This window comes from Vigna angularis, chromosome 2, assembly GCF_016808095.1.
Source record: "Vigna angularis cultivar LongXiaoDou No.4 chromosome 2, ASM1680809v1, whole genome shotgun sequence".
In the NCBI taxonomy this organism is placed as follows: domain Eukaryota; kingdom Viridiplantae; phylum Streptophyta; class Magnoliopsida; order Fabales; family Fabaceae; genus Vigna; species Vigna angularis.
The window spans coordinates 50,076,384-50,101,802 of record NC_068971.1 but is presented as its reverse complement, the minus strand read 5'-3'; the positions used below and the strand labels follow the sequence as shown (position 1 = coordinate 50,101,802).

The 25,419-nt window shown below is 32.3% G+C and overlaps 3 protein-coding genes across 4 annotated transcripts; all 3 read right to left on the bottom strand.

Annotated features, from left to right (window-relative positions):
* Window positions 1–334: 334 nt before the first annotated feature.
* LOC108327028 (uncharacterized) lies at window positions 335–3,158 on the bottom strand. The gene is made up of 2 exons (XM_017560692.2): window positions 2,532–3,158; window positions 335–1,279 (listed from the first exon to the last, which is right to left on the bottom strand). The coding sequence occupies exons 1-2, from the start codon at window positions 3,054–3,056 to the stop codon at window positions 752–754; spliced, it is 1,053 nt and encodes a 350-aa protein (XP_017416181.1). The 5' UTR covers window positions 3,057–3,158; the 3' UTR covers window positions 335–751.
* Window positions 3,159–5,974: 2,816 nt separating this feature from the next.
* LOC108327842 (protein WHAT'S THIS FACTOR 9, mitochondrial) lies at window positions 5,975–8,168 on the bottom strand. Of its 2 annotated transcripts, none has more exons than XM_017561567.2 (2): window positions 6,764–8,168; window positions 5,975–6,112 (listed from the first exon to the last, which is right to left on the bottom strand). In XM_017561567.2, the coding sequence occupies exon 1, from the start codon at window positions 8,063–8,065 to the stop codon at window positions 6,842–6,844; it is 1,224 nt and encodes a 407-aa protein (XP_017417056.1). In that variant the 5' UTR covers window positions 8,066–8,168; the 3' UTR covers window positions 5,975–6,112; window positions 6,764–6,841. The 2 variants fall into 2 exon arrangements, with proteins under 2 accessions (XP_017417056.1, XP_052729881.1); XM_052873921.1 differs by having other exon boundaries at window positions 5,975–6,031.
* A 3,417-nt stretch (window positions 8,169–11,585) lies between these two features.
* On the bottom strand, window positions 11,586–17,678 carry LOC108329392 (carbon catabolite repressor protein 4 homolog 1). The gene is made up of 12 exons (XM_017563570.2): window positions 17,103–17,678; window positions 15,019–15,763; window positions 14,528–14,614; window positions 14,356–14,439; window positions 14,186–14,272; window positions 14,013–14,096; window positions 13,508–13,561; window positions 13,334–13,425; window positions 13,120–13,234; window positions 12,870–13,014; window positions 12,620–12,774; window positions 11,586–11,774 (listed from the first exon to the last, which is right to left on the bottom strand). The coding sequence occupies exons 1-11, from the start codon at window positions 17,258–17,260 to the stop codon at window positions 12,626–12,628; spliced, it is 1,800 nt and encodes a 599-aa protein (XP_017419059.1). The 5' UTR covers window positions 17,261–17,678; the 3' UTR covers window positions 11,586–11,774; window positions 12,620–12,625.
* Window positions 17,679–25,419: the final 7,741 nt, after the last annotated feature.

Below are 25,419 nucleotides of genomic sequence, written 5' to 3'. Positions count from 1 at the left end.
CAATCGGTGGCGTGAGGGTTTGCATTGGTGGTGGGGAGACGAGTATCGCTGGCACTACGAAGGAGGTGATGGAGCGTGATGAACTCTAGTAACTATATGAAAAATTGGAAAAAACAATTAGAGAGGTTCACAAGCACATTACTCTGACATCAGCATGCCACGTTTCAAAAAATTACACATCAACCTCCCACCTATACAAAAACTTAACCCGTTAACTAAATTTAACAGCAGGGGCTCAATTGACTCAAATTAACACTTTTAAGTTTAAGAACTCAATTGGGGATTCTAATAAATCGAGGATCAAACTGGGAAAAACCCATATAGGAAGAATAAAGGCTTTAAACCAAACTTTTATACTAACCTTTGAAACTTTAGCTACTGACATAACACGTTTCGCATGAAATTGTGACAAAGAAAAAGGTGACTAACATATCAGACAATCAACTGGCATAAGAACGTGAGTTTTACAGTTCTTTACATCAGTCTAAAGCAGCCAAAAGGTACCCAACAAACCGGGCACAAATCCAGCCTATTCAATACAAGGAACCGAAAAAAAGCAACATTCTACGGACAAATAATACCCGACAGACACCAACGATGCCCCGAATCACATGGCAGAGAGACACAATTACCAGTCCAAATCTGTTATATATGACGAAAATCAGTAATACACAATTACAAAGCAATCTACATATACTTTATACGTTGAGTAACAGTTAGCATTATAAGTAAGATTTGGTGGGATGATGGATCATGTATGCAAGGGTGATCTCCAATCTAGATGTTCTTGAGGGTAGTCTTTGTTGAGTTCTTTGGGGGGTATGAAGCAGTCCATCGACAGACCTTGGACGTTGAATGCAACATCATCAATGGTCCACGACTCTTCCAACCGCGTGATGGCAGGGCCAGTCTTTAGATTGTCCCCGAACCTTGTGATGATCACGGTTGAATGGCCAGCATGTGCAATCATCACGCCATCCACCATTCGGTAATCATCAATTTTTGTTGACATAGTGGTCTCCCAATAGGTGGGGTGCGTCCCAGGGGATTGAATCCTGGTGAGGTAAGAGTCCTCTAGGTGCACCAGTAGTCCATTTTTCTGGCTGAAGTAACCAAATGCAACGTGCTTTATCATCTCAGCAGTGTTGTCGCTCCGGTCAACCAGGTCCTTCTGATCTGCCGAAAGCTTTAGCACGAAACAATCCATGCCTGAGATTTCTTTTTCTCCCATGTATTGCGCCGCACAGAATACAGCAGACACTGCCAATGGGTCCAGTCCCTGCAAGAGTACAAGTAAATTGTGGTTTAAAGGTGTGGAACTCACACAGCCACTCACTCACATCACTACCACCTTAAGATGCCGATCAAGTCAAATCACCATCTACACATCACCTAGTTCTTCATGGTAGACCCAAACTCACCTTTTTCCCTACAAAGTACTTCTTTTTTTTTCTAATTTGACCGTACCACTAAATTCCAAACTCTGATTTACACTTTGACAGAATTGATCATCACAGAATTAATTTGGATCTTATCTAAATCACATCTTTGCAATGCAGTGTTACACTATAATTTGAAGAGTTTCCTTTAAGAGAATCTTGAGTTAAGTAAGTCATGCCAAAACAGTCACACGTGGTCATCATCATAGGCCCCTCCATAAATAAGAAAAGGAAACAGCAGAATGTGGTTAGATCCAACAAATGAAGGGAATTTTGTAGGAAAACAATGTGTGGAAAAATTATTCGAATATTAATTAAAAGGAACCAAAACCCCCAGCAACCAGCATTGATGAATTTCAAAAGGGAAATTCAAAAAACGTTAATTTAATTAGGAGTGGTGCACATCAGTTACATCAGATATTTCGTTTAACTACTAACCCTTCTCTCATGCCCCTCCATTGTTCATTTCTAAATTGGCTTAAACATTCATACCTCTTATTTTTCATAGCCAAGGCTCGATCAAGAGCCACCGTAATTTAAAATTCTCTCTCTAGATTGAGACTCGGATCCGATAAACACGACCAACAACACTATAGGAATTAAATATCAACAAATCTTACTTACCCCGAAACAAAATAGCACTGCTACCTAGTAACAACATCGTCAACATATAAATAGACAAACAAACCAAGGACACGCCACTGATTGTAATTTATTAATACAACAGATCATGGAAAAACTATTAAACAATTCAGATTACTAAAGTTTATGATCTTGCCAATTTTTCTTTTACTTTTTGCGTGACCCCTATTTAAATTTTGATTTAATTACATTTTTAGCCATTTAAGATGAATTTAATTTTAACTCTTTAAATGAGTTTAATTTTTAAATATTATATATTATGAGAGACTAAGATGATATATTAAAATTATCTTTAGTCCTTTAAGTGTAGTGTTTTAACTGTTAAAATTGTATTTATTTTTTTCAATTTTTAAGAGACTATCCTTCTCAGGTTCATTTTGATAATACACAGAAAATAAATTATAGAACTTGAAGACGAGTAATCTTAAAAAAATTAACGATTGAACTTGCCTGAACGGCGCGACGAAGGGGACGGACGCCGCCTTTGGCGGCGTGTGCGCCAATCCAGGGGGTGTGGCGCCAAGCGACGGTGCCATCACTACCGGCGACAACCTTCTGAGTTGCTGCGACGAGCTCAATCTGCCACTTGTCGGGGAGCATTTGCCATATGACAAAGCAGCCTCTCTCGGAGACTCCAGTGTTGCCGACGTCGTCGACGACCCACATTTCGACCTTACCGGTGGCGAAGACATTTGTGACGGTGGTGGGGAGGTTGCGGCAGCCGGTGGCGGCGGTGAAGTGTTGGATGATATACTGAGCGGAGGAGGAGAGCTGGTTGAGGGGGGCGTGGGGTTTGGAGTGGGGAGGGACAGGGAAAAGAGGGCAAGCGAGGACGCTGAGTAAGATCTTGAGGTCAGGTTTCTTGTGGAAGAAGTGCGTCTTTATCCAGTTCCAGTTCCGCCATTTCTTGCACGACCTGCTTCTCTTCTCCTGTTCGTTTATGGGTTCTTCCGATAATGTCGCCAAACGACCCATCTTCTTCCTCAGATCACACACACTCTCTCTCAGATACACACAAAAAAACAGAAGCTGTTGAATGGGACAATGTATGTAAATGTAATGTATGCAAACAAACTCCCACTCTTTCTTAAAAAGGAACAACACCTTCACCTTCTAAATACACGCATGACAAGTGCGTGTCTGTCACACACCATCCACCCAACCTTATCAATAAAAAATTCTAAATATAATAGCTATTATTTAAACTTCACTATTTAGATTAATAATAAACACAATCAGTAACAATAAGGTTGTAAGAAAAGAGACAATTTTATTATATATGATTAGGTTTTTAAAAGATCGTCAATAAATTGAAAAATCCATAAATATATTTGAATGGATGAAAGAAAAAACAAGTATAAATATATCTTAAATTTTAAAATTAAGAAGGAAAAGTAAATAAAATGAGTGTTGGATGGTTGGAAAAAGTGATATGGTTCAGTCGCTGGTTCTTCAAAAGGTTTTGACTCAGTGGAATCGTCGCAGGTTAACAGCTTTGTATCAGTTATTCCATGCCTTCGTTTTCTTTTGATTGGAGGAAGTACCATGGTATGAGGAAATCCACGTTCCTCACACTCTTCTCATGATGTGCTTGTCACGTGCTGTGCATCTTTTCTAACAACAGTGATGCAAATTGCAAATGGTATGCGTATGGAACAGAGAAACGAAAAATGGAAACCAAAGCACACTAAATTCTTAATAATTACTTTATAATATTAAAATAGAAAAAGAAAAATATAATAGAGTAGGCGCGTGGGATTAGAAGTAAGAGTGTGGTGGGGAGGTGTATTTAGTAATGTTCTGGAGAAGAAGGAGCTTTTAAGGGAGGCAATGGCTACAATGCAATGTGGTTGACGTGTCCACATCCTCTACCATTTTCATAATTCCATTTCTGGTGGTTCGGTGCCATTTTCATTTTCTTTGCTTTCTTTTGGTTCTTCGTTTTTTGGCAAAGATTTTAAGTGTCTTCAACTCACGCACTAATGTAATATGGATATGAACTTATTGCTCAGAATTTTATAAATACAAAATGGAGAAGCTAAGGCTGAAAAAAGAATGAAGAAAAAAATGGTGGGACAGTTCCAAACTTCACTTCATACTTTGGATTATGCAATTCGCACTAACACCAGACAAATGCGCATTCATTTCATATATTAGCTGGAAATCTAATGCGATAACGACTTCAACATCTATAAGCATATCCCAAAAATTCAGATAAGTTTCTTCCGGGGAAAATTTGTATTTTTTTTTCTATATTGTACTTGTTAGTTCAAAATTTTATATGATTGTGTACTTAAATTTCTTGTAAGAAAATTTAATGTGTTAATTTTAAAAATTGAAAGAAAAAGTGACAAACCATTAACAATTGAAAGAACAAATTGGGAGAAATTGTGAATTCATTTTTTTTATTAACAAAAATACTATAAATAGTGTCTTATATTTTTATCCAAAAGTATTACATATTTGGTATTAAAATCGACTTTTCTTCTTCTGACTATAACAATTAAATATGTTAGTACTAGAAACCAAGAGGGTAGTTTTAGTCTGTAGAATGGCTGACTTTTTATTACATGTGGCCCACACACATTTAATTTTGTCGTGTCTTCCCACATTTTATTATTTTTTTCAATGAGCTCGGATTTATTTATTCCCTTGGCAATAATGTCTTTTAAATTTAGAATTATATTTAAACTACGATATTTTATAGTGTGGGACAATTTTTCAAATTATATTTTTATTAGTTTCATTTTAACTTCCTTTTATTATATTCAATCTTTTCAATTTCCTTACTTTTTAAAACATTTACAGATAGAATATATTTGCATTAGTTCTTTTTTTAAGGTATAATTGACTTCTTGAATACCTTTTTTTTTGATAAATTTGTGTTCATTATATATTTATCTACTTATACAGTTTATTTAATCAAATCAATGTTTTTTGTGCGATAAAGTTGCGAGGATATTAATTATATCAAGTTAAGGTTTTAAGAGAAAAAAAATGACTCTATATTAATTGTATCAAATTATGTAATGCATAAATCGTTTAGATCATTAAAACTATACAATCTAAATTACATTTCTAAATTAATCCAAAATATATTTTTAAATCGCCTAACTAAAAAATAGGATGGAGGATGTGGAATAATTACCGCAGAATCATCATAAAATGGCATACAAACAAAAATGTCATTATCTGATATGGCCAACTGACTGCCATTATTTCATATCTCCTTTTTTTTCTCATAACATCGTGAAATTTACAATGAAGGAATCTCAATAATTTCCCCAACGTTTTTAGGAGATTAGAATTTTAGGGTGATTTTGTTAAAAGTTTGGAGCATACAGTGCAACATGTATAACTTGTACCGCATATAGGTAGCCAAACATGTGAATTTCATAAATTATCAGCATCAATCCTTTCATACAAAAAAGCCACTCAAATTCATTATTGATTTGATTACTAGATTCAAAGTCCAAGCCTATGTAGTCCTTAAGATTCATAAACGAAAGGTGTTTTCTTCATGCACCTCCAATTTTTCTTTCTGCATCCCCATATTTTACATACGAAATATGTCATTTCATACACACAGGCATGAACACACACGCTCATATATATATGGAAGGGCATTATTAAAGTAAAATTTGGAAGTGGTTGGAGGTGCAGAAAGAAAGCCCTTAAATCGTATATCCTACTTACTGTGAGGTCATCCCTCCTTTGAATAAGGCCATTCAAGTGATTAAGTGAAAAAATGAATTGCAATGTTAAGATGAGGTGGGTTTTTTTTTTTCTTTTTCGGTTTCTAAGCTCCTTAAGTATATTACCACCTAGTGCACCATAATATCTTGTTGCAAAAATTCTCAACAGAGAAAAATATCCTACAATTTCTGTCATCCGTTAACTCAAAATTTTCACTCAATCAAAATGTAACTGCTGGTTGACATATACCCAGACTGGAAAAAATAAAGATTACAATAACATGATTAGTTGATAAAAATTATCTTCTTAACACTCCTATAACATTTCCTGCAAACCTAAATTAAAAAGAAATTTCGTTCATTAGAGTTTGTTTTAATGATGCATGCTATAGTCAGCAGACAAGCCAATTCTCCCCCACATAGCACTAGTATGTATATATTTAACAGAAATGAAGCAGATTATATGGATGTAGAGTTCTATTCGCATTATCAATAAAGGAATATGGGTCCTAGTTGTTTTCAATCATACTGTGAAATTGAATACCAAATATTTCATTTCTCTATCATACTAGCATGGTTTATTTCTCAAAAAAATTAAGAAAAACGCAGACACACAAATCCATAAAAGCAGAACCCGACTTGAGCAGAAATGTAAATCAATTAAGTTTACTACTACACAACTCTCAAAGAGATGCAACCATACCACCAAAATGTCACTATTATCTAGTAGTAGACATTAACCAAAAATGGTGAAGCCAGTTGGTATGACATGGTTAACAATGTACAGAGTTGGTTGCTACTCAATGTCTGCAAGTTTCTAACTTAAAAGAACTATGTTCCCTTTTCCCAGTTATGTGAACAACTATAAAATAGCACGACAGATATCACAGTTCAAAATTTTTCAAAAGGTTCCTTACAGTCTGATACGTAATAACAGAACCAAGCAATCAAGCTAGTTACAAGTTAGTAAGGAGCAGAGCTACTAACCGGAGGAGTAAATAAATTATCTTTGAAGAGAATACACGTTGCTCGTATCATACAAAAAGAATTCAGCACCCAAAAACTTTATTCCCTCGCTTCACCCTCGCAGAGTTCATCACTCGATTCACCCTCACATAATTCATCACTCGTATCAACCTCTTCCTCCCCGGATTCCTCACTTCTTAGCTCATCATTCTCGACCAACGAATTGTTGCCGTCGTGTTTCAATGACCCATCCCCGCGATAGAGAAGCCCCGTCTGCATGACACGGTAGAATTTATCTCTATGTCGGACAAGAGGGTGGGGGTCAATCAGTTTCCCACTCTGGTAACCTTCCCTGAGAGTAATAGTGGTCGTTTTACACTTCAATGAGAGGTAAAAAATGCCGGGATACCGAGTGAAAATCCGGGTAAACTTGTGCGGAAGATTCAACTCTTCCCTCAAGCTCCTCAAGTAGTTCCTCTTTGTTTTCTTGTGCAGAGTTAAACTCAAAAGCTCGTGCAGAACCCCAACCACGCGCTTCTCCATCAAATCGCTGTTGGGATCAATCTTGGAGGAATCAGCATAGGGAGAAACATAAGGCAGCTTCTGAAACTCCTCCATCCACGTCCTCACCTTCTTCTGCGCGCCGTAACCCCTGGGAAACTTCATCGGAAAAGCCAACGCCGATTGTCCCCGCTTGAATTCCCGGTAGTGGGTCCCACACTCGTTTTTCTGTTGCAGCGCGGACACAGCGAACTCCTCAGGCCATCGTGCTAGTTTGAGCGAAACGACGCCGTTGGACTTGACAAACTGGAAGTCGTTAGGGAAGTTGGGGACGAGGGTTTTCTCGAAGGAGTCGGGTAAGCCGAGGTCCCACTTGAGCGAGTGGAGGGAATAGAGGGACAGGGCGCGTGAGCGGGTCATCATGAGGAGCTTGGAGAGGCGTTCGACGGCGTTGTTTTGGTGAGCTTGGTGGAGTGCGAGTTCCTGGGAGTGGAGAAAAAGTGCAGTGTCTGTGAGGCGGAAGCAGGGGAGGGAGGGCCAGCGCGGGTGCGGGAACTCTTGGAAGAGGGTGGGATAGCGGCGGAGGAAGCGGAGGACGGGGACGGTGAGGCCGAGGAGCTTCTGCCAGTCTGCCACGGATTTCGCCGTGAGGAAGGCGGTGGAAGAGCGGTTGATAGCGTCTTTCAGGAGACAGGCCGCTTTGAGATCGGTTTCCTTGTCGATGACGTGGTCGAGGCTTCGGTTCTTCACCCATTTCAAACGCACTTTCACTATGCCCCGCCATTGCTGCCTCATCCACGGAATGACGCCAATTTTGTTCATCTTCAACAATCTTCCCCAAACCCCTCTTCGTGTTCAACCATCATCACCGTCTGCCAAATGGCCCCCATCTACTGTCCAATAAAAACATCGGCCCAAAAGCTTAGACTTACTGGCCCAACAAAAACCATATTTCTTATTCTTGGAATAATCTAAGCTTTATAAACACCAATTATCCTGAGGAGAAAAAAAAAATACAAGATAGAGACAAAAAAGTGAAAAATGGAGTGAACATTATTTTCTTTTTAATCAAAAAGCATTATTATTATATTATTTTTACAATTGATTAATACCACATCCTCTTTTTATTAATCGTGAAAGGTTTTTAATCTTTAAAAAGGTTAAAACATAATGTATTGTAAATTTTTTTCTCATCACGTTTTACGAAAAAAGTGATATTTATAACATTTTATCCTCACCTACTAAACACTTTTTTCACCACGTTTTACTAAACTCACCTTTAAAATCAATTTATAAAGCAAGAATTATTTTTAATTCTATATGTTTATTTTGAAAAATACTTGTGTACTTTAATGTATCGTAATTCTGGCATATCCCAACACAAACCAGCTTTACTTTATAAGATTTGCAATTACAAATCACAAATTATTGAAAGTACAAACATTCTGTTAAAAAATATTGCAACATATTTTAAAGTTGTTGTCAGTATTTCGAAATTAAATTCAGTCTCTTAATGTCGGTTTTAACTTCAACTTATTAATCTACAATAGTACATAATCAAAATTTTCTTGAACCGTTTTTTATCAAAATTACTTTTAAGTATAATTTTGTTCTGTGTAAGATATATAATAATTCATGTAACAGTTCTATTTTTTTTTCATTTTTCAATATATTTATATTTAAAAAATCAAACACAAATTAAAATATATTTTTAAAATTTTGATTTTTTTTATAAATTTTAATTACAGTTAATATCTCGTAATGATTCACTCAGTATTTTTAAAATAAAAAAAAATCCAAATGCAGAAAATGAGTTGTTATTGCTAATGTTAATAAATACGCTAGCTTTCTTCGTTCATAAAATAAAAATATGGTAAATGAAGTTCAGACCAATATTTTAAGAAAATCTTTAGAACAATATTTGAAAAATATTTATGACCAGAATAGTTTTAAATTACCCTTTCATACCAATGAACCCATCGATAAAAAACAGCTTAAAATTAATTTTAAACAACCTAATTAAAACAAAAGTAGTATCAAGTAAATCATGTTAATTTTTTTACGTTGAAGTGAAAAAAAAAGGCAAGTAAATATAACTCAGCAAAATATGCTGATTGAAATGTTTTCGACAACTAATCCTATTTAATAAATTTACGTGTTTTTGTTTGATCCACAAAGTCATATTTTATGAGTATTGTTCTTCTTATATAGATGTGATTAGAACCCTGAGTTCTTATTGAATCAAATCAATTTAGTTTTTTTTTTCTTCTAATGAATCCATTAAATAGAAGTTAAATTTCGCAATTCACTTGATTAAAGAAATAGTAATGTTAGTCGAAAGTATAACTTAGGAATTAATGCAATAAAGAATTTGCATTAATATAACCAAAAGATACACGTGTAGAACAAGAATGTAAACTTTTTTTTTTAATCAGCAACATAAACTAATATGCAAGAGACATACATAATGAATTATTAAATCATTATTAACCAAATTTTTAACTATTCAATTTTGAGAGGCGATAAAATAATTACTCAATCCAATTGTGCACAGTTCATTTACTTAAAATTATTACAATTTAACCGATAATGTTAATTGTTCCATTTGAGATTACTTGTTTGTGATAATTTTTATATTTTGAACCTTTAGAGTCAATAACTGTATATTCAAAGTTTGTTACTTGAGATTTTATTATGGTTTTGTATCTAAAAGAGGATAAAAAGGAAAAGAGTTTTTAAATTGGCTTAAGCCTCCACTTCTAATCAATATGAATTTATTGGATATGCACATATATAAGAGAAATGACTAGTCATCTCTATTAAAAAACTTATAAGATTAATAATTCGTCTTTTCAAATTCGTTAAATGATATCATTACGATTAATTATACATATATATATATATATATATATATATATATATATGAAATATTATCAACTTTAAAGTATGAAATTCTATAATAGTTTTATCAACATTTTAGAAGATAGAAGAAAAAATAAGTTTTTAAATTATCTTAAATCTCAATTCCGATGTAAGATTATTGGATGCAATAGAGAAGACAAATTTTTAAAGAAAGATTCTTAATATTTTGAAAATTGTTGGTCCATTATACGATGAACATAAAAAAAAATTATTCGAGGAAACATTTGAATTGAATATTGATTATTTTACTCAGACCATGTACGAATACTGTTTTTCCTTATCTTTTGAAAAAACAGTTTTATATGATTATGATAGATGCATGCTTGTTATCTATTTCCACTGGTATGGTGGGTATATGATTGTTGCAGATCTTTAATCAACACCATACAAACTTACCAAGTTTTTTTTTGTCTATATCAGTCGGCCACACCAATGTCATATCATGACGACTCTATTCACATCATGATTGGTCTATTCTTTGAATTGCATAAAAAAGACATTAAATACCGAAAATTGAGCTTCAAAAAAGAACAAAATGCATTGGTGGATATAAGTATCTCTAAGTTCAAACTCACTGCAGTAGAACAAATGGCTAGAAGTCAAACTTTTACCACTGAAATTTACTTTCAGTGGGAATAACTGATTAATATAATTCCAATGGTCATGCATATATGGTTTCCTTGAACCATAACTCCACTAAAGTACACCAAAGCAAGTAATTTTTTTCAATTGAATTTAACCACTACAATAACAAGTGCTAAAAAAAATAACATGAACTAGATAAACAATTTCAAGTGCAGAAGACACATTAAGTAGAAAAGTCCAGAACTAAGGAAAAAACCTAAAACCAAGGGTAGAAATCCAGAACCAAAATGATAAAAACTAGAAAATCCAAAAAGGAAGGCTTTATAAAAGCTGCACAATAGATTAGAAACAATTTTTAAAAGATAATAAATACATATATATGCCACTAAGAATGAATAATGCTCTCAACAATTCACTCTAGATGATGTTCACGTAAGACTTAAACTACTTTTGAGTAACAACTGACAGCCAAACTCATTTAATAACTTTTGATTGAACAAAAGTAATAAAAAATTACACTTAGGAGGTAAAATTAAATTAAATCTAGTGGTAAGGAGCACTGTCAAGTATTATCGTGAGTCGCGACCACTTTCTTTTTTATATCAATACACCATTTTGAATTTGTCAATTTTATGATGATCATTGCATATGCAAAACAACCTAAACTGTGAATATTATAGCTACAGTAGTGAGATATTGAAGACCAAGGCTAATCAGCCACATGATTGGAAGGGGGGCTTGAGATGGGGCGATTAGATAATTGATACATGTTTAGAAACCCAATAGAAACGAACGTAGAAGATTTACTTTATAAGGAAAACGATTGGGCAAGATGTGGGCGAAAATAAGGCATTATCATAATTTTTCTATGACAAAGGTTACATGATACAAAGCAGATCATTTCAAGACCCCCACAAGGAGATACCTGGAAAAAAGACAACGTATGATCTACCACTTTTACAATAACTTATCATCAATCAAACATTTCTTTCGACGCTTTTCATTGTGCCTCTCTGGATCCGACCTACACAAAAAGGAGAACCTCGTGAATAAAGGACGAAGGCATATTTAGGTCTAGGCATAAAGAAAACACACCGACTTAAACTGTAATACGTATCAAAGACCGAAAAACACAAACTACAACCAGCACTTCTATAAAGTGCAGTCAGCAATACAGCAGAAAGGTAAGTATAGCAGATGCAAAAACGTATTCTCCTTATTATGGTGAAAACATCTAGAATCATTTAATTCAACAATTGCCAACATGCCTGAATGGAAATTTTTCAATACCAGGGGACAAATTATTTTTCAGTATCATATACACTGCAGTATTATTTTATCAATGCATGCATCGCTTGAAGTTGTTGGGACCCATAACAAAAGACTCCTATATATAATTATTTTGGACTTCAGGCATTTTCATCATCTCCCTTTAATGAACCTACAACATCTGGTCCCATTTAGGAAAACAAATTCCAGAGTACGAAAGAAAAAATCATTATCAAATTCCCTGCCAATTCAGTAATTGTTGACACAGATCAGATCATAAGGAATTATTTCCGAACCAATTCAGAAAATTATAACAAGGTTCATGACATTGTCCCTAAATTGTCAAAATTATTCTCTCCTTAATGAGCATCCCTCGAAAGTAATTTGCTGCCCTAATCTCAGCCGTGGAATCATCCATTATTTTTTTATACTTCAATGTGTCAAACAGCAAGGTCATCAGACAAACAATGTGTCAAACAGCAAGGCCACAAGACCAAAATTTCCAGAAAGATGATAACTACTATCACTAATCAAGCACAAAAGAAGAAAATATAAAATAATAATAATAATAAAAGATGGTAAAGGAAGAGATGATGGCACCTTAAGTCATCGCCTAGATCTATTCTTGCAGCAGCGAAACTCGGCTAACAGAGCTATATGATCAGAAGACCATTCAGGAGAAGGAAGTGCGGTGTCTTTCCTCAAACTCTCCTCATCCAATAGCTCCAACAATGACTCCACAACCAATGAATCCGCTGAAACCACAAAAAGACGTCACTTCATAAACTGTAAACAAATGACCAGGATGTTAAGTTGATCAAATTAATAACATCATTGCAAGATATCACACCTGTGTAAAATATGTAATCTAGAGAGCCAATAAAATCTCTGGTTACATTAGTGAATAAAGGTTCATTTGTTACATTGTCTAGTCTCCGTTTATGCTGCTCAAATCCAAGACCAACTGTTCTTGCAAAGGATGAATATGCACTGACCTAAAATTGAGATAAATCCACAACCAGAAAAAAAAAACAACTAAAATCAGGAACAACCATTTCGAGGAAAATACATAATATATAAGCAATTCTTCAATACATTACCAGTGGCAACTGATGAACCAACTTGCTGTGAGGACGCAATATATTAAGTGGGTCAACAGCTAAATCAGGATGGGATGGGTCTACCTTTCCCATTGCAAGAAGTGCATGAGGAGCACTACAGAAAAATAAGAATATAACTTTAAGAAACAAATTATTGACAATAATAAAAGACCCTTGCAGAACAACAAACAATATAACCAGAAAGTAAACAGACCTTCCTGGAACTGAATTAAAGTCCCCACAAACCAACATTGGAATGTCTGCACTAGCAGCAATTTTCTCCAATCCTTTCAAAAGAGTGTGCACCTAAAAAGAAGAGGAAATTCATAAGTGTCATGTTCCAAATAAGCACACTATTCAATATGAAGAAGCAAAAGAAATTACTTACCTGCCAAAGTTTGACATCCTTTAAATCTTGATGAACATTTACATGTGTATTTGCCTAAAATCACAAGCAATATATGACTAAGTAATAGAGATTGTGTTACTAAAAAAGTAATTTAACCCAAACTCACAGACAGGGACGAGTGAAATATTGCATATCTTTATACGAAATAAAGAAATAGATCCAATGATGATTTAAAAAATAAAAATAAAAAAACTAAACCATAACAGATTACATTATACATTTTGACTTAATTTATGTAAAAAGAAAATCAAGAGTTCTTGTATCAGAACAACCATCATCCTAAAAATAATAAACCAAAAGCTGCTTAAGACAAAAAGCCATAAACAAATATTACAAAATGAACTGTTATAACAATGCATGACTAAGAAGAGAGCGCGCTGGGAAAACAAAAGGCGTACAACATAGATATAAAGTATGGGCCTTGATGGTAAGCGTATGCAAGACCATCTTGGTTGAAACAAATAAAGTAAAAGTAAGAATTTACCACGCAAAGAAGCTGTCTTTTCCCAGGATTGTCAACAGGCTGGTTAACTTTTGCTTCTAAAACAACTATTAATGCAACATTATCCTAAGAATGAATAGAAAACTTGGTAAGGACTACACAATAAGAGAATCATTATTTCAAAGTAACATGCAATCTTTAGTGCAATAAGCTACCTTAACCAGTCTATTCAAGGCAGTTTTCTTCTGAGTGGTTGGAATCACAGCATCTGTTAAAGACTGTGCAGCCTTATTAAATTCAACCTGTAAACAAGCAGATATCGCTTTATGTTGCGTACAAACCAAAGAGAACTGGCATATACACTGATACACACAAAAATTTCAACCTCGTATTTTTTCACATGTGAAAATCTGTCCCTACGGAAGAATGTTGCACACCCATCAATTGTATTCATGTTGCCACTATATACCTGCAAACCGACCACAAACGTCTTAACTTCAAAAAGTAATTTAAAAAATGATGAATCAAACCATAATAAATCAGAATACTCTAACAACCTCATTTGTTTTCCTTTTGTAAAGACCATAATAGCCATGTTTGTCCAGTTCAGGAGAAAAAAATTCTTCATAATGATCACTTTGAACCTGGCGAAATAAAGATTGCATGTCATCCAATAGAAATTATTAGAATGTTGAATATAATGCATTCACTAGAACATGTACCACTTCCAGCAACAACAACGCGCCCCCCCCCCCCCCCCCCCCAAAAAAAAAAATGAAATCTACCCATGTAAAAGCATGGCAATTCAAATCCTAATTATTTAAAATTCATTCAAAACCAGTAGCAATCAACGTTCAAAATAAAATATTAGTACAGGTGGCAACCTTGTTTCATGTCCCCAAGTCCATAATAAAGCCTTATTATATATAAACCATTTGAAATTGAACATGACTATCAAAAGAAAATTTGGAAATAAATGAGTTGAAGATCAGTAGTGTTATTAGAAGTATTGACCAATGAAATCATAGCCAAAAGAGCATTTGCATACCTCTTGAAGACAAATAATATCAGCACGGTAAACAACTATTTCTCGTAACAAATTTTGCCTGCGATATGGCCAGGAAAGAGCCCATGAAGGGCAGTAATTGTATAGATCATTTGAGGCATATGAATCAGACAATATGTTGTATGATAGAACAGTAAATGTTCCTGATGATGTAATGCGTGCATCAGCATCCAAATGTCCCATCCCCTCAACATGTATTATTCGACGTGGGCTGGGCGAGGGGGCAGGAATGACACGGGATGTTAGTAGAGTGCTAGCATGCCCTACAGTAAGTTTAGTCTCTGCATCAACTACAGCACACTCAAATTTAAGGACATGACCAATGTCATCAGCTGTTGGCGTATACGTCTTGGATCGTCCAACTTCAAACCAAGTTTCACCACCACTTCGTTGTGTAATGGCTGCTGGATAAACAGGTGCAGACCCGTTTGTCAAGCTAGCACTTGATGCAGAGGAAGATAAGGTGGTGTTGATTGATCCAGATCCAGAATTATTAAATCGCCCAAATAACTCTTCTTCCTCGTTTCCATTTTCATTACCTGAACTTGCAGCACGATCATGTAAGACACGATGATGCTGCCAAGCATCTGAAAAACACTTTGGAGTGCAGTGGTAACTTTTGGCAACAGGTACCTTAACCTTTAGACAACCAAGGCACTGCAGTGTGGCCTGCTCAGATGGATGTATACTACAAACAGCAACCTTTTTATCACTCTGTACACGATACCTTCCATAGATTACCAAACATATGTCAAATGATAGAAGCAAAAAAGGATCAATACTTAGATCTGCATCAGCTCAACCGAAAAATTACATAAAGGTAGGTAGTAAATAGGGATCAAAGTGCTCTTCGTAATAAAAAATTATCAAACCATTATTTAAGCAAAATCCACCTAATAATATTAACAAAACTCTTTCAATAATTATCCAATTTAGGGTAATAATGGAATAACTTTGATAGTTCTATAAATGTCCAAACTTCAAAAAAAAGGTGAAAAAACAGATAACACCAAACACATCATACCAAATTATGAATTAGAATTACATACAAAGCACGTATCAAACAAACACACGACTAACATTATAACTGGACCAGATACATTAGGCAATGTCTATTCATCAGCAAAAAACACCACCAGAGATGCCATCCCAAACAGATTGATTAAACCTACATACATTGTCCTCTCTTACACACATGAAATCGCAATAATCACATACGAAATGATGGAAGGGAAATTCATTATTTTGCATAGGGAGCTTCTGAATAAAACTTTACTTGGATAGTGATTTATTGAGAAAGTGGAATATGTTATAGCATTCCAAGTGCAGACTTCAAGTTTGTGAATGAACACCTGTGCAGACTGATACTTCTAAAGACTAGATCCAAAAACGAACTATAAACAAGCCATACATCACAGCCTAATAGAATTCAGTACTATCCTTGAAAATTTGAATAATCAAATCAATTAACATCAATGAATAAGCAAGACAAGTTACACGAAAATGGTAAAGGAGACAGAACCCAAGTAACCATGAGACCACCAAAGAAAAAAAAAAACTTCTTTCAACATAATCCACTGCCTCAATATTTTTTTTCTCAGACTTCTACTTCGGTCAAAATGCAAAATGGAGACATCAAAAGACACAAAATTAATAGAACAACCTGAACTATCCCCGTAATTTATAAGGCAATAATAAAACCTGCTGGATAACCATAATGTGCTTAATTTAATCACCACAAAATATGCACACAAAAAATCGAAAAGTCAACCCAAATTGGACCAAAATACAAGTAAACATTAAAAGAGAGCAAAAATAACCTGCTATTACACATTCAACAACAAGTGTCTAGGAGCATACACACTTCACTCTTGATTTTAGTAACATGAAATTCAAAAGCACGCACACATTGAAACTCAGGTATCAACCAACTAAGAGTAACAAAGAAAAACCTGACAGGTAAGGAAACACCACTTAGGTAACAAATAGGAACAGACAGTGTTGTGTAAAAAAAAACTGAGAATTCAGACAAGAAAGGAGAGGAATGATAGACCAGCAGAACTAACCACTTGTAGCGCAAGAAATGACCATCTAACGGGGCGGCTTCGGGGACATCGTCGGTGGTAACGGTCTTGTCAGGTCGGCGTAGGAGCACGTAAGGCGTGAGCTCACAGCCTACAATGGGAATATCAGAAGGGAGGTGCACGCGCAGCACGCTCAGCATGCTTCACTCTTGGCAATCGTCACCAGACTGTAACCCTATCAACCACGCCTCCACCGCAACACCACGCTCGCACCTCTCGCGGAGCCGGATTCCGGCCGGATCCGCCATTTACTTCTCCCCAATACCCGCCAGCCTTGACGGACCCGCCCAAACCAAACCCTGTTGCGCAATCGGAACCACCCCGGATCTTGCAGGGAAAGGGAGGGATCGAGATTTGACGTTCTTGAGAGAGAGAGTTGGCTTTTAGAGAGAGAAACAGAAAATTAAATAATATAGGATTGAAGATATTAGGGTTTTACAGGGAAGTCGAAGTAATCACTTCCGCTTCTTCCTCTTTATTTTATTTTTTTTAAAATTGAGACCTTGTCGGAGAGAGAAATAGGATCTATGGGTTATATTATGAATAGATCATTACTTTTTTTTTTCTCTTCTTCCTATTTTCTCTGTATACTCACATCTTATACTATTTTTACATTCACATCATCATAAATCACTATATATTATAACAAAAATTTATTAATATTTATAATAGTTGTTTTAGAAGTATAAGCTCAGGGGAGTAAGCTGAGTTTTTCGATATAATGCTTATTTTGTACTTAATTCTTAATTATACCTACCAAAATAACATTTTTCCTGCTAGAAGTGTTGTTCTTTTAATTAGTCTGATTGCTATTGATTTAAATGTTTTTTTTGTGAAGTTTTAGTCGTTAAATAAAATACTTTTGTAATTATAATGCTTTAATCTTTAAATCTGAGAACCCATATTTGTCTGTGGCAATTTGCAAGTTATTCAGTTTTGTGTCTGAGTTATTGTTTTCATATAAATAGTATGCTGTTTCAATCTTTCAATTCCTGAATTTTTACCCTGAATATGAAATATTACTTAAATTGCTTCCTATTTTGGTCTTCTTTATTATTTAATACTGAATTATGTATGGATATAATGACAATGGAATAAGACAACATAATAATAGATATTGTCATATTGATACTAATTTAAGTAAATCACAAATATCAACAATCAAGAGAAAACATTAAATCAATCTCACTTTCAAACCTTTTATTTTTTAACTTTAAAATTGGTAAATGAACTTTTTTAACTTATATATATATATATATATAGATAATGACACTTTGACAATATTTTTTTTAATATTTTAATATCATCTACGTGTCATTCTGTGATTGGTCCAAAATTACTCCATAATCAATAATAATAATCATAAACACTAACATGGACCAATCACGTAATGACATGTAGATAATGTTAAAATGTTATTAGAAAAATATTGTCAAAGTATCATTATCATATATACATGGACCAATCACAGAATGACGTGTAGATAATGTTAAAATATTATTAGAAAAATATTTTCAAAATATCATTATCATATATATATATATATATATATATATATATATATATATATATATATATATATATATATATATATATAAAGAGTAGATATTATGTGATATTGTTGAACAACTGATGGTGTGTCATTTCAACTGCCCACTCACACAAACTCCTTTCAATCTCTTGACTCATCTCTTTACTTCACAATCCAATTGGTAATTCTTAATAATTCTACTCAAGTTCCTACTTCAAGGTTATTTTTTAATTGATAGTAATATCTTTTAGGCTGTGTTCGTTTGGAGTGATTTGGGGGAGATGATTTGGGAGAGATGATTTGAATGGATTTGAGTGGATTTGAGGGTAATTTTTTTGTTGTTTTTTTGAGTGGATTTGTGGTTAATTGAGAGTGGATTTGGAAGTAAAGTTTGTGAGAATTAGTGTAGAATTTGATTGATGTGACTGATTAAAAATTTTTGTTTAATTGATAAAAATTAAAGATTACCAAAATATCCCTAGTTATTAAATTAATATGAAATAATAATTATTAATGTTATATTTAATTGTAAAAATGTTTATAGAGAGTAAAAAATTAATATTAATTATTAAAATTAATTTTAATATTGTACAAAAATTGAATTTTATTAAAATGAATTTATTTTTAATTGTTATATTTTTGTAATATTATTTACCCTAGCATCAAATAAACATAAGATTAAAAAAACAGAAAAAAACTATCAATATAATTCCGAAAAGAAATATTAAAGCAACAAACTTTAGGATTCATTTTGGGTATTCTTCTAGTCTTAATTTACTGAATAAAAAACACAAACAGACAAAAAGGCATAATAAGAACTACTAAATAAAAATCAAGAAAGAAAGTAATGATGGGAAAAAGTGCTTGGTGGAGTGGAGAGGGTGAAAGCAGCGTCCCATGTGAAAAATGAAAAAGAAAATTGAATGAGTGTGGTGTAACCGAATACATGGACGTGTAACCGAATACATCCCTTCACTTCTCAAGGAATTCCTTTTGTACGTTTTATGTATTTTACAAAGCAGCAAGGACATACTTTTACAAAGGAGCGAGGGCATACATGATATTTTATTTTAAATCATCGCAAATCATCGCATTATGCAAAGATCATAAAAAGTCATATATCTCGCAAATCATCTTAATTCCATCGTTCCAAATCATGTCAAACGAACACAGTTCACTTTCAATTCATCGCCCTGTAATTCGCATGAACAGTAAATTCTGTTCATGCGAACACAGCCTTAGTGTTATGATGTGACAATTAATCACTTAAATAAAATAAAAACTCACGCGAGATTTAGGTGTTTTGTTTTTTTTATTTTGATGACATGGTGTTTAACATAAATGAGTATTGTGGTAACGAATGATGGAGGAAATAAGAGATTGTTTATAATTTATTGTTATTTAAAAGATTTATATTCCAAATTAAGTAACAAAGAAAACCAAAGTTTGTCAAATTTTGTAGACTACAGTCAACCAATAATTTTAGTAAAATGTTCATCCACAAAACTCGTGTATAAAACATAAAACTTTAAAACAATCTCATTAAAAAAAAGTCTTATAATTATACTAAAATTTTAGTATAATGCTAAGCCAATTAAAGTCATTCAAGCGTGCCACAATTTTGTTTTGAGTAATAAAAATAAATAATTCAATGATCATTTTTAAACAAAGTTTTATACAAGGTACTTTTATATCATAAATTCACACAATTTCAAATGAATGTAAATGAAATTATATTAATTAAATTTACTTTTTTATTATGAAATTATATAAACACAGCACGACTTACTTTAAGTTAAATTTAAAAAAAATGTACCATTTTCATAATTTTAAACTCAAATTACACCACTTTTTGTAGAAAGCTTATATCTCTAAAGTTTTACAATATAGAGTAATATGTATTGTTAATGGATATTAAAAAAAAGGAAAAATAGTCAACAATGACAATAAGTTAAAAGAACAAAAAAATTGGGTTAATGAAGTTGCAATGTTCACGGTTCTTCTACAAAGTTGTTTGCAAGATATATTATCATATTATTGTGTATAAAAAATATTATCCTATAATAATTGCCTTTAAAATCCATTTTATTAGCTTTTGCAAGTTTTAAAATGTTATCTTTTTTATCCTAACAAAAAAAAAAGGAGAAAAAAAAAACTCAGAAGCACCACCAAGCTACATAGAGCATTTGAAAATAAATGGTCTTCAATCTGCCAACACAAGTGGTCCCAAATGATATTCTTTATTGCAACACCTAAACTATTCCACAATTTTTCTAATATACTGACTAGAAATAAATAATATTATGTGTAGAAACTGAAAATACACATTTCAAATATAGAAAATTAACTAATAATAAATTATATGTCTATATACATATTTTGTTTTCTCCTCAAAAAATCATTTTGAGTAAAATATATTTGAAAAAAAATTCAATTACATGTTATTTTTTTTATGAGAAGAAAAAAAGAGAAAAAGTAAGCATATTTTAATATTTCTCTAATGTTTACCCTAAACTAATTGAAACGGAATTTTAAGTTGTTAGTAAACTTAAGCTCAAATTGCCAAACACCCTACACTTTTGTTTTAGATTTTTAACCTTCAACTTTAAAACGTTATTTAAAGACTAAACATGACCTAAGTATACTTTGACTGGAGTTTTATGTGACGGGGATAGATTTCCAAGTTCAAATTCATATTTTGATTAAAATTTAGTTAAGTGTATGCTAAATTAACTTTAAAACATTTTTACTTAGTTTGAGAAGCCAATATTGTGTAAAACTTATTTTGTTTGATATAATTTATGAGTATTAAATTGAATAAACATAATAATTGATTTGACAGATTCACTGAATATGTTAAATTTAGTAAGTTTGGTATAATTTAAAAACTAATTAATTCTTTACCGGTTAATTTCATTTTCAACGCTTAATATACTCCAAAGTCTTTATCATAAATGTTAAACTTATCCAAAGTTTAATATGTACAATCACAAAAATAACAACACATAATTCAAAAAAATAAGTTTGCTAAATGTTTATCCTATAACAAATTATCAAATAAAATAGATATCCAAAGCATATGAAGTAAATATCTCCTTCCACCAAATTATGACTCAACCCATACATATATAATTTCGCAATAAATGAAGAATGACAAATTTGTAAATAGTTTTAAAAAGTAATTACCCACTCTAACAAAATATTTTAAATCATAAAAACTTTCTGTCTAAATTTTAAGTTGATTAGTTAATTTCTTTATCAATACATTATATTGTTTAGAAGAAGATATTGAATTTATCAAGATAAACTATTGGTGTAAGTTTTTATTTTCTACAACTGATTATCTACATTTTTTTTTCTCGGAGTTTGAAAATTATACATATTCAAGTTGTCTCAATCAACTAAAAAAGAGGAATATGGAGATAATATAAGCAAGCAGGTATATTTGTTGTGTAGTTTAATGTTTTTAAAACACATAACCTAATGAATACTCAAATTGTTCTTTCTAAGATAAAGTCGCTTAATTCTAAACATGTATTTTTTACATTTACTTAAGTTCAGTTTAAATATGTTGAGAAGTGATATTATATTTTATATTAGAAAGACATTTCATTTAAATTTGTGATGCACGAAATTATGGTTTAATTGGCGTATACTGTTTTTGGATTGAATGGAGGGTTAGGACTAATTTTTTATTATAAGTATTATTTTAGTGTCCTTTAAGTTTAAAGTAAAGAAACACATGTTTTTTTTATGACAAATTTACATGAGAACAATTAAATGTTAAATTATGCTCTCTCTTTTTAAATTATTGTTTCTCTTTATATATTCTCTTTAAAAGTCTAAGTAGTGTTGAAATTATGTTCATATAACAATTTTCTTATGATGCGAGATTTGAAGAAAGAGATGTAAAAAAAATATTTCTTTTGAAAATTTCATCACTCAAGTAACAAGTGATTACCAAAACAATGGTATTCCACTTAAACAAGAGAAAAAAAAATTGTTCTCTCTTATAAATTTAGTATCATTCAAAATATTAACTATATTGAGATATAAAATATAGTAACTCAAGTTAAAATTTGTTTTCTATCAAAACAATGTGAGAGGGTTTGCTTAATTACATACACATGGACTTTATTTCAAAACTTAAATTACATGAGTTTAATAACTTACTTTATTGACAATGATTGGAAACTTCAAAATAAAATTTTGAATTTGACTTAAATAATGGATCATTTAGAGTAACTCGTTGTTAAACATGTTGAGACTTGTTTAAATAATTAGGAATTGAAACGAGTCCTTAGTATCACTATGGATAATGTTATAACAAATGATGTTGGAGTCCAGTACCTCAAAAGAAGGATATTAAGTTCATGTGTATTGTTGTATTTATATATTAAGTTTGAATGTGAATAATAGCTCAAAAGAGATCAACTATTCAATTTCAAAAATTCAGAGTGCATTTAAATATGTGAAATCTTCTCTGACTAGATTTGCTAGATTTAAGACATGTGCTGAATAAGAGAAAATTTCTTATAAAGGTATTGTTTGTCTTGACCTTGAAACTAGGTGGAATTCAACTTATTTAATGCTAAAAATAAGCTTGAAGTATAATATGTCTTTGTCTGGCTAAATATGCAAAATAAAAAAGATTGGTGTTGACATGACCAAAAATATAACGGTGTGCCATTAGAAAATGATTAGAAATATCAGAGGTCTGTTATACTATTTCTAAAGATATTTTATGACTTTACCATACACATTTTTTATTTTTCTTATGTCACGAGTCATGTGTATACGAATGAGGTATTTGGATTTGATAAAAATATTCGACAATATTTTGAGAATAGTGATGTGAACATAATATTGATGACAATGATGATGAAGGGTAAGAATGAAAAATATTGGAGAAATCTTAATGAAATTAATATCTTAGTATTGATTGTTGTTGTGCTTGATCTTAGAAGTAAGTTGAATTTTATTAATTACTTCATTTATATATGTTTGAATCTAGTATGCAGTGAATTGAAATAAAAATTATTGTCATATTTAAAAACAATTTATTAACAATATCAAAGTGTTGAGGAGATTCTCAAAGTAGAAAAAAAGAATCCCAATTTATAAAATATAGATTTGATTATATATCAGAGTTTGATAAAGATTTGAGAGATGATCTTTAACCTTATATAAAGTCAGTTGAACTTAATATTTTACATTGCTTGAAACTCAACTCTACTAGATTTTTTATCCTTGTGAGCATGGTTGAGGAGGTGTTATCCATTCCCATTTCAATAGTAGTACAGAGTCTGCATTCACTACAAAAAGAATTATAGTTAATCCTTATCATGATTGTCTAACACTTAAAATAGTGGAAGTACTTGTTTGTACTAAGGAACATGTTTCTATATACTTTTTTAAGAAGATTCTAAAAATTTGATAAATTTGAGCAAAGTAAGTTTATATGAAGAATTTATATATATTTTAGTTTATTTTAAGTTTTCAAAAATAATAAAATATTGTATTTTATTTTTGTACAGATAACTTCTCACAATAAAGTGAACATTTTAAGTACTATTAATTTAGATGATTAAAAATGTATTTATAAGTTATATTTTATAATGCAACTTATATTTAAAGATATATTAACTTTTTTAATTTTGTTGTTTACAAGAGAACTTTTGTTTTTTAGTGGAGACTGATCTTTTCTATTTACTTAGTTTATAATGAGAACCTATACTAGGAATAAAGTAGATAAATATTATCTTTTCTAGTTTTCGATTCAAAAATATTACAATTCGTTTGAAGATGAGTGTAGTTTGAAAATTAGGTATATAACAGTGAATAGTTACTTAATTTACAACTCTGGCTTTTCCTTCTGTGAAGAAAATGGATCTTGCAGTTATCCTAGAACACCATTCTGTACCTATAGAAATAGACTAAACAGGGAGGTTGAAGAGGGAAAAATAGAGATGACATAAAATTGATATGGTGAGAGAAGGAAGCTAGTGAAATATATGGTATTTCATCTCAACATGTCTGAAGATTTTGCTTCAATATTTGTTACAACCTGCAACGACTACGAAGTTATTTCAGGACGGTAGGAGTTATCAAGCATTTATGTTATCGAACACTTGGAAATTAGAGTAACTGTGCCTATCAAAATCAACAAACCTCATATGACAACTTATTCTAGGATAACAACAGTATTATTGCTTAAAAGTAATATAGCATGCATTATATTAGTTCATTTAATAGTAAAAGTTAAATTTTCTTTGATCAAATTAATCGTTGGCAATTACATTTTAAGAATGACTCAACATGTTTGGAAATCAATAATGTAACAAACATAAACATGAGTCAACAGACATGAGTCTATGACTGACTAGTATAGCCATGAGAAAATTTCCATTCTCTAAATTCCATCCTTCACCTTCAACCTTCTCATATTAAATAATTTTGAATAAGCATGCAGAAAACATATTCTTCAAGATCAACTCTATAAAATGTATTCCCTCATGTTACTTCTTAAAAATGTGAAAACAATAATTTCATCCCGATGACTGTTCCATTTCACACTTCAGTGCTTAAAATAAGTACACCAATAAGAACTAATACATAACTGAATTTAAGACACAAACTGCACAATAATGCATAATGATCAGAAGGGCCATAGGGTTTATTCTTTGAAGGAGTTTGAAAGAGACCGAGTCATGTGACATAATGCCATCCTAGTAGAGATCAAACACAACTAGAATATTTGACACAATG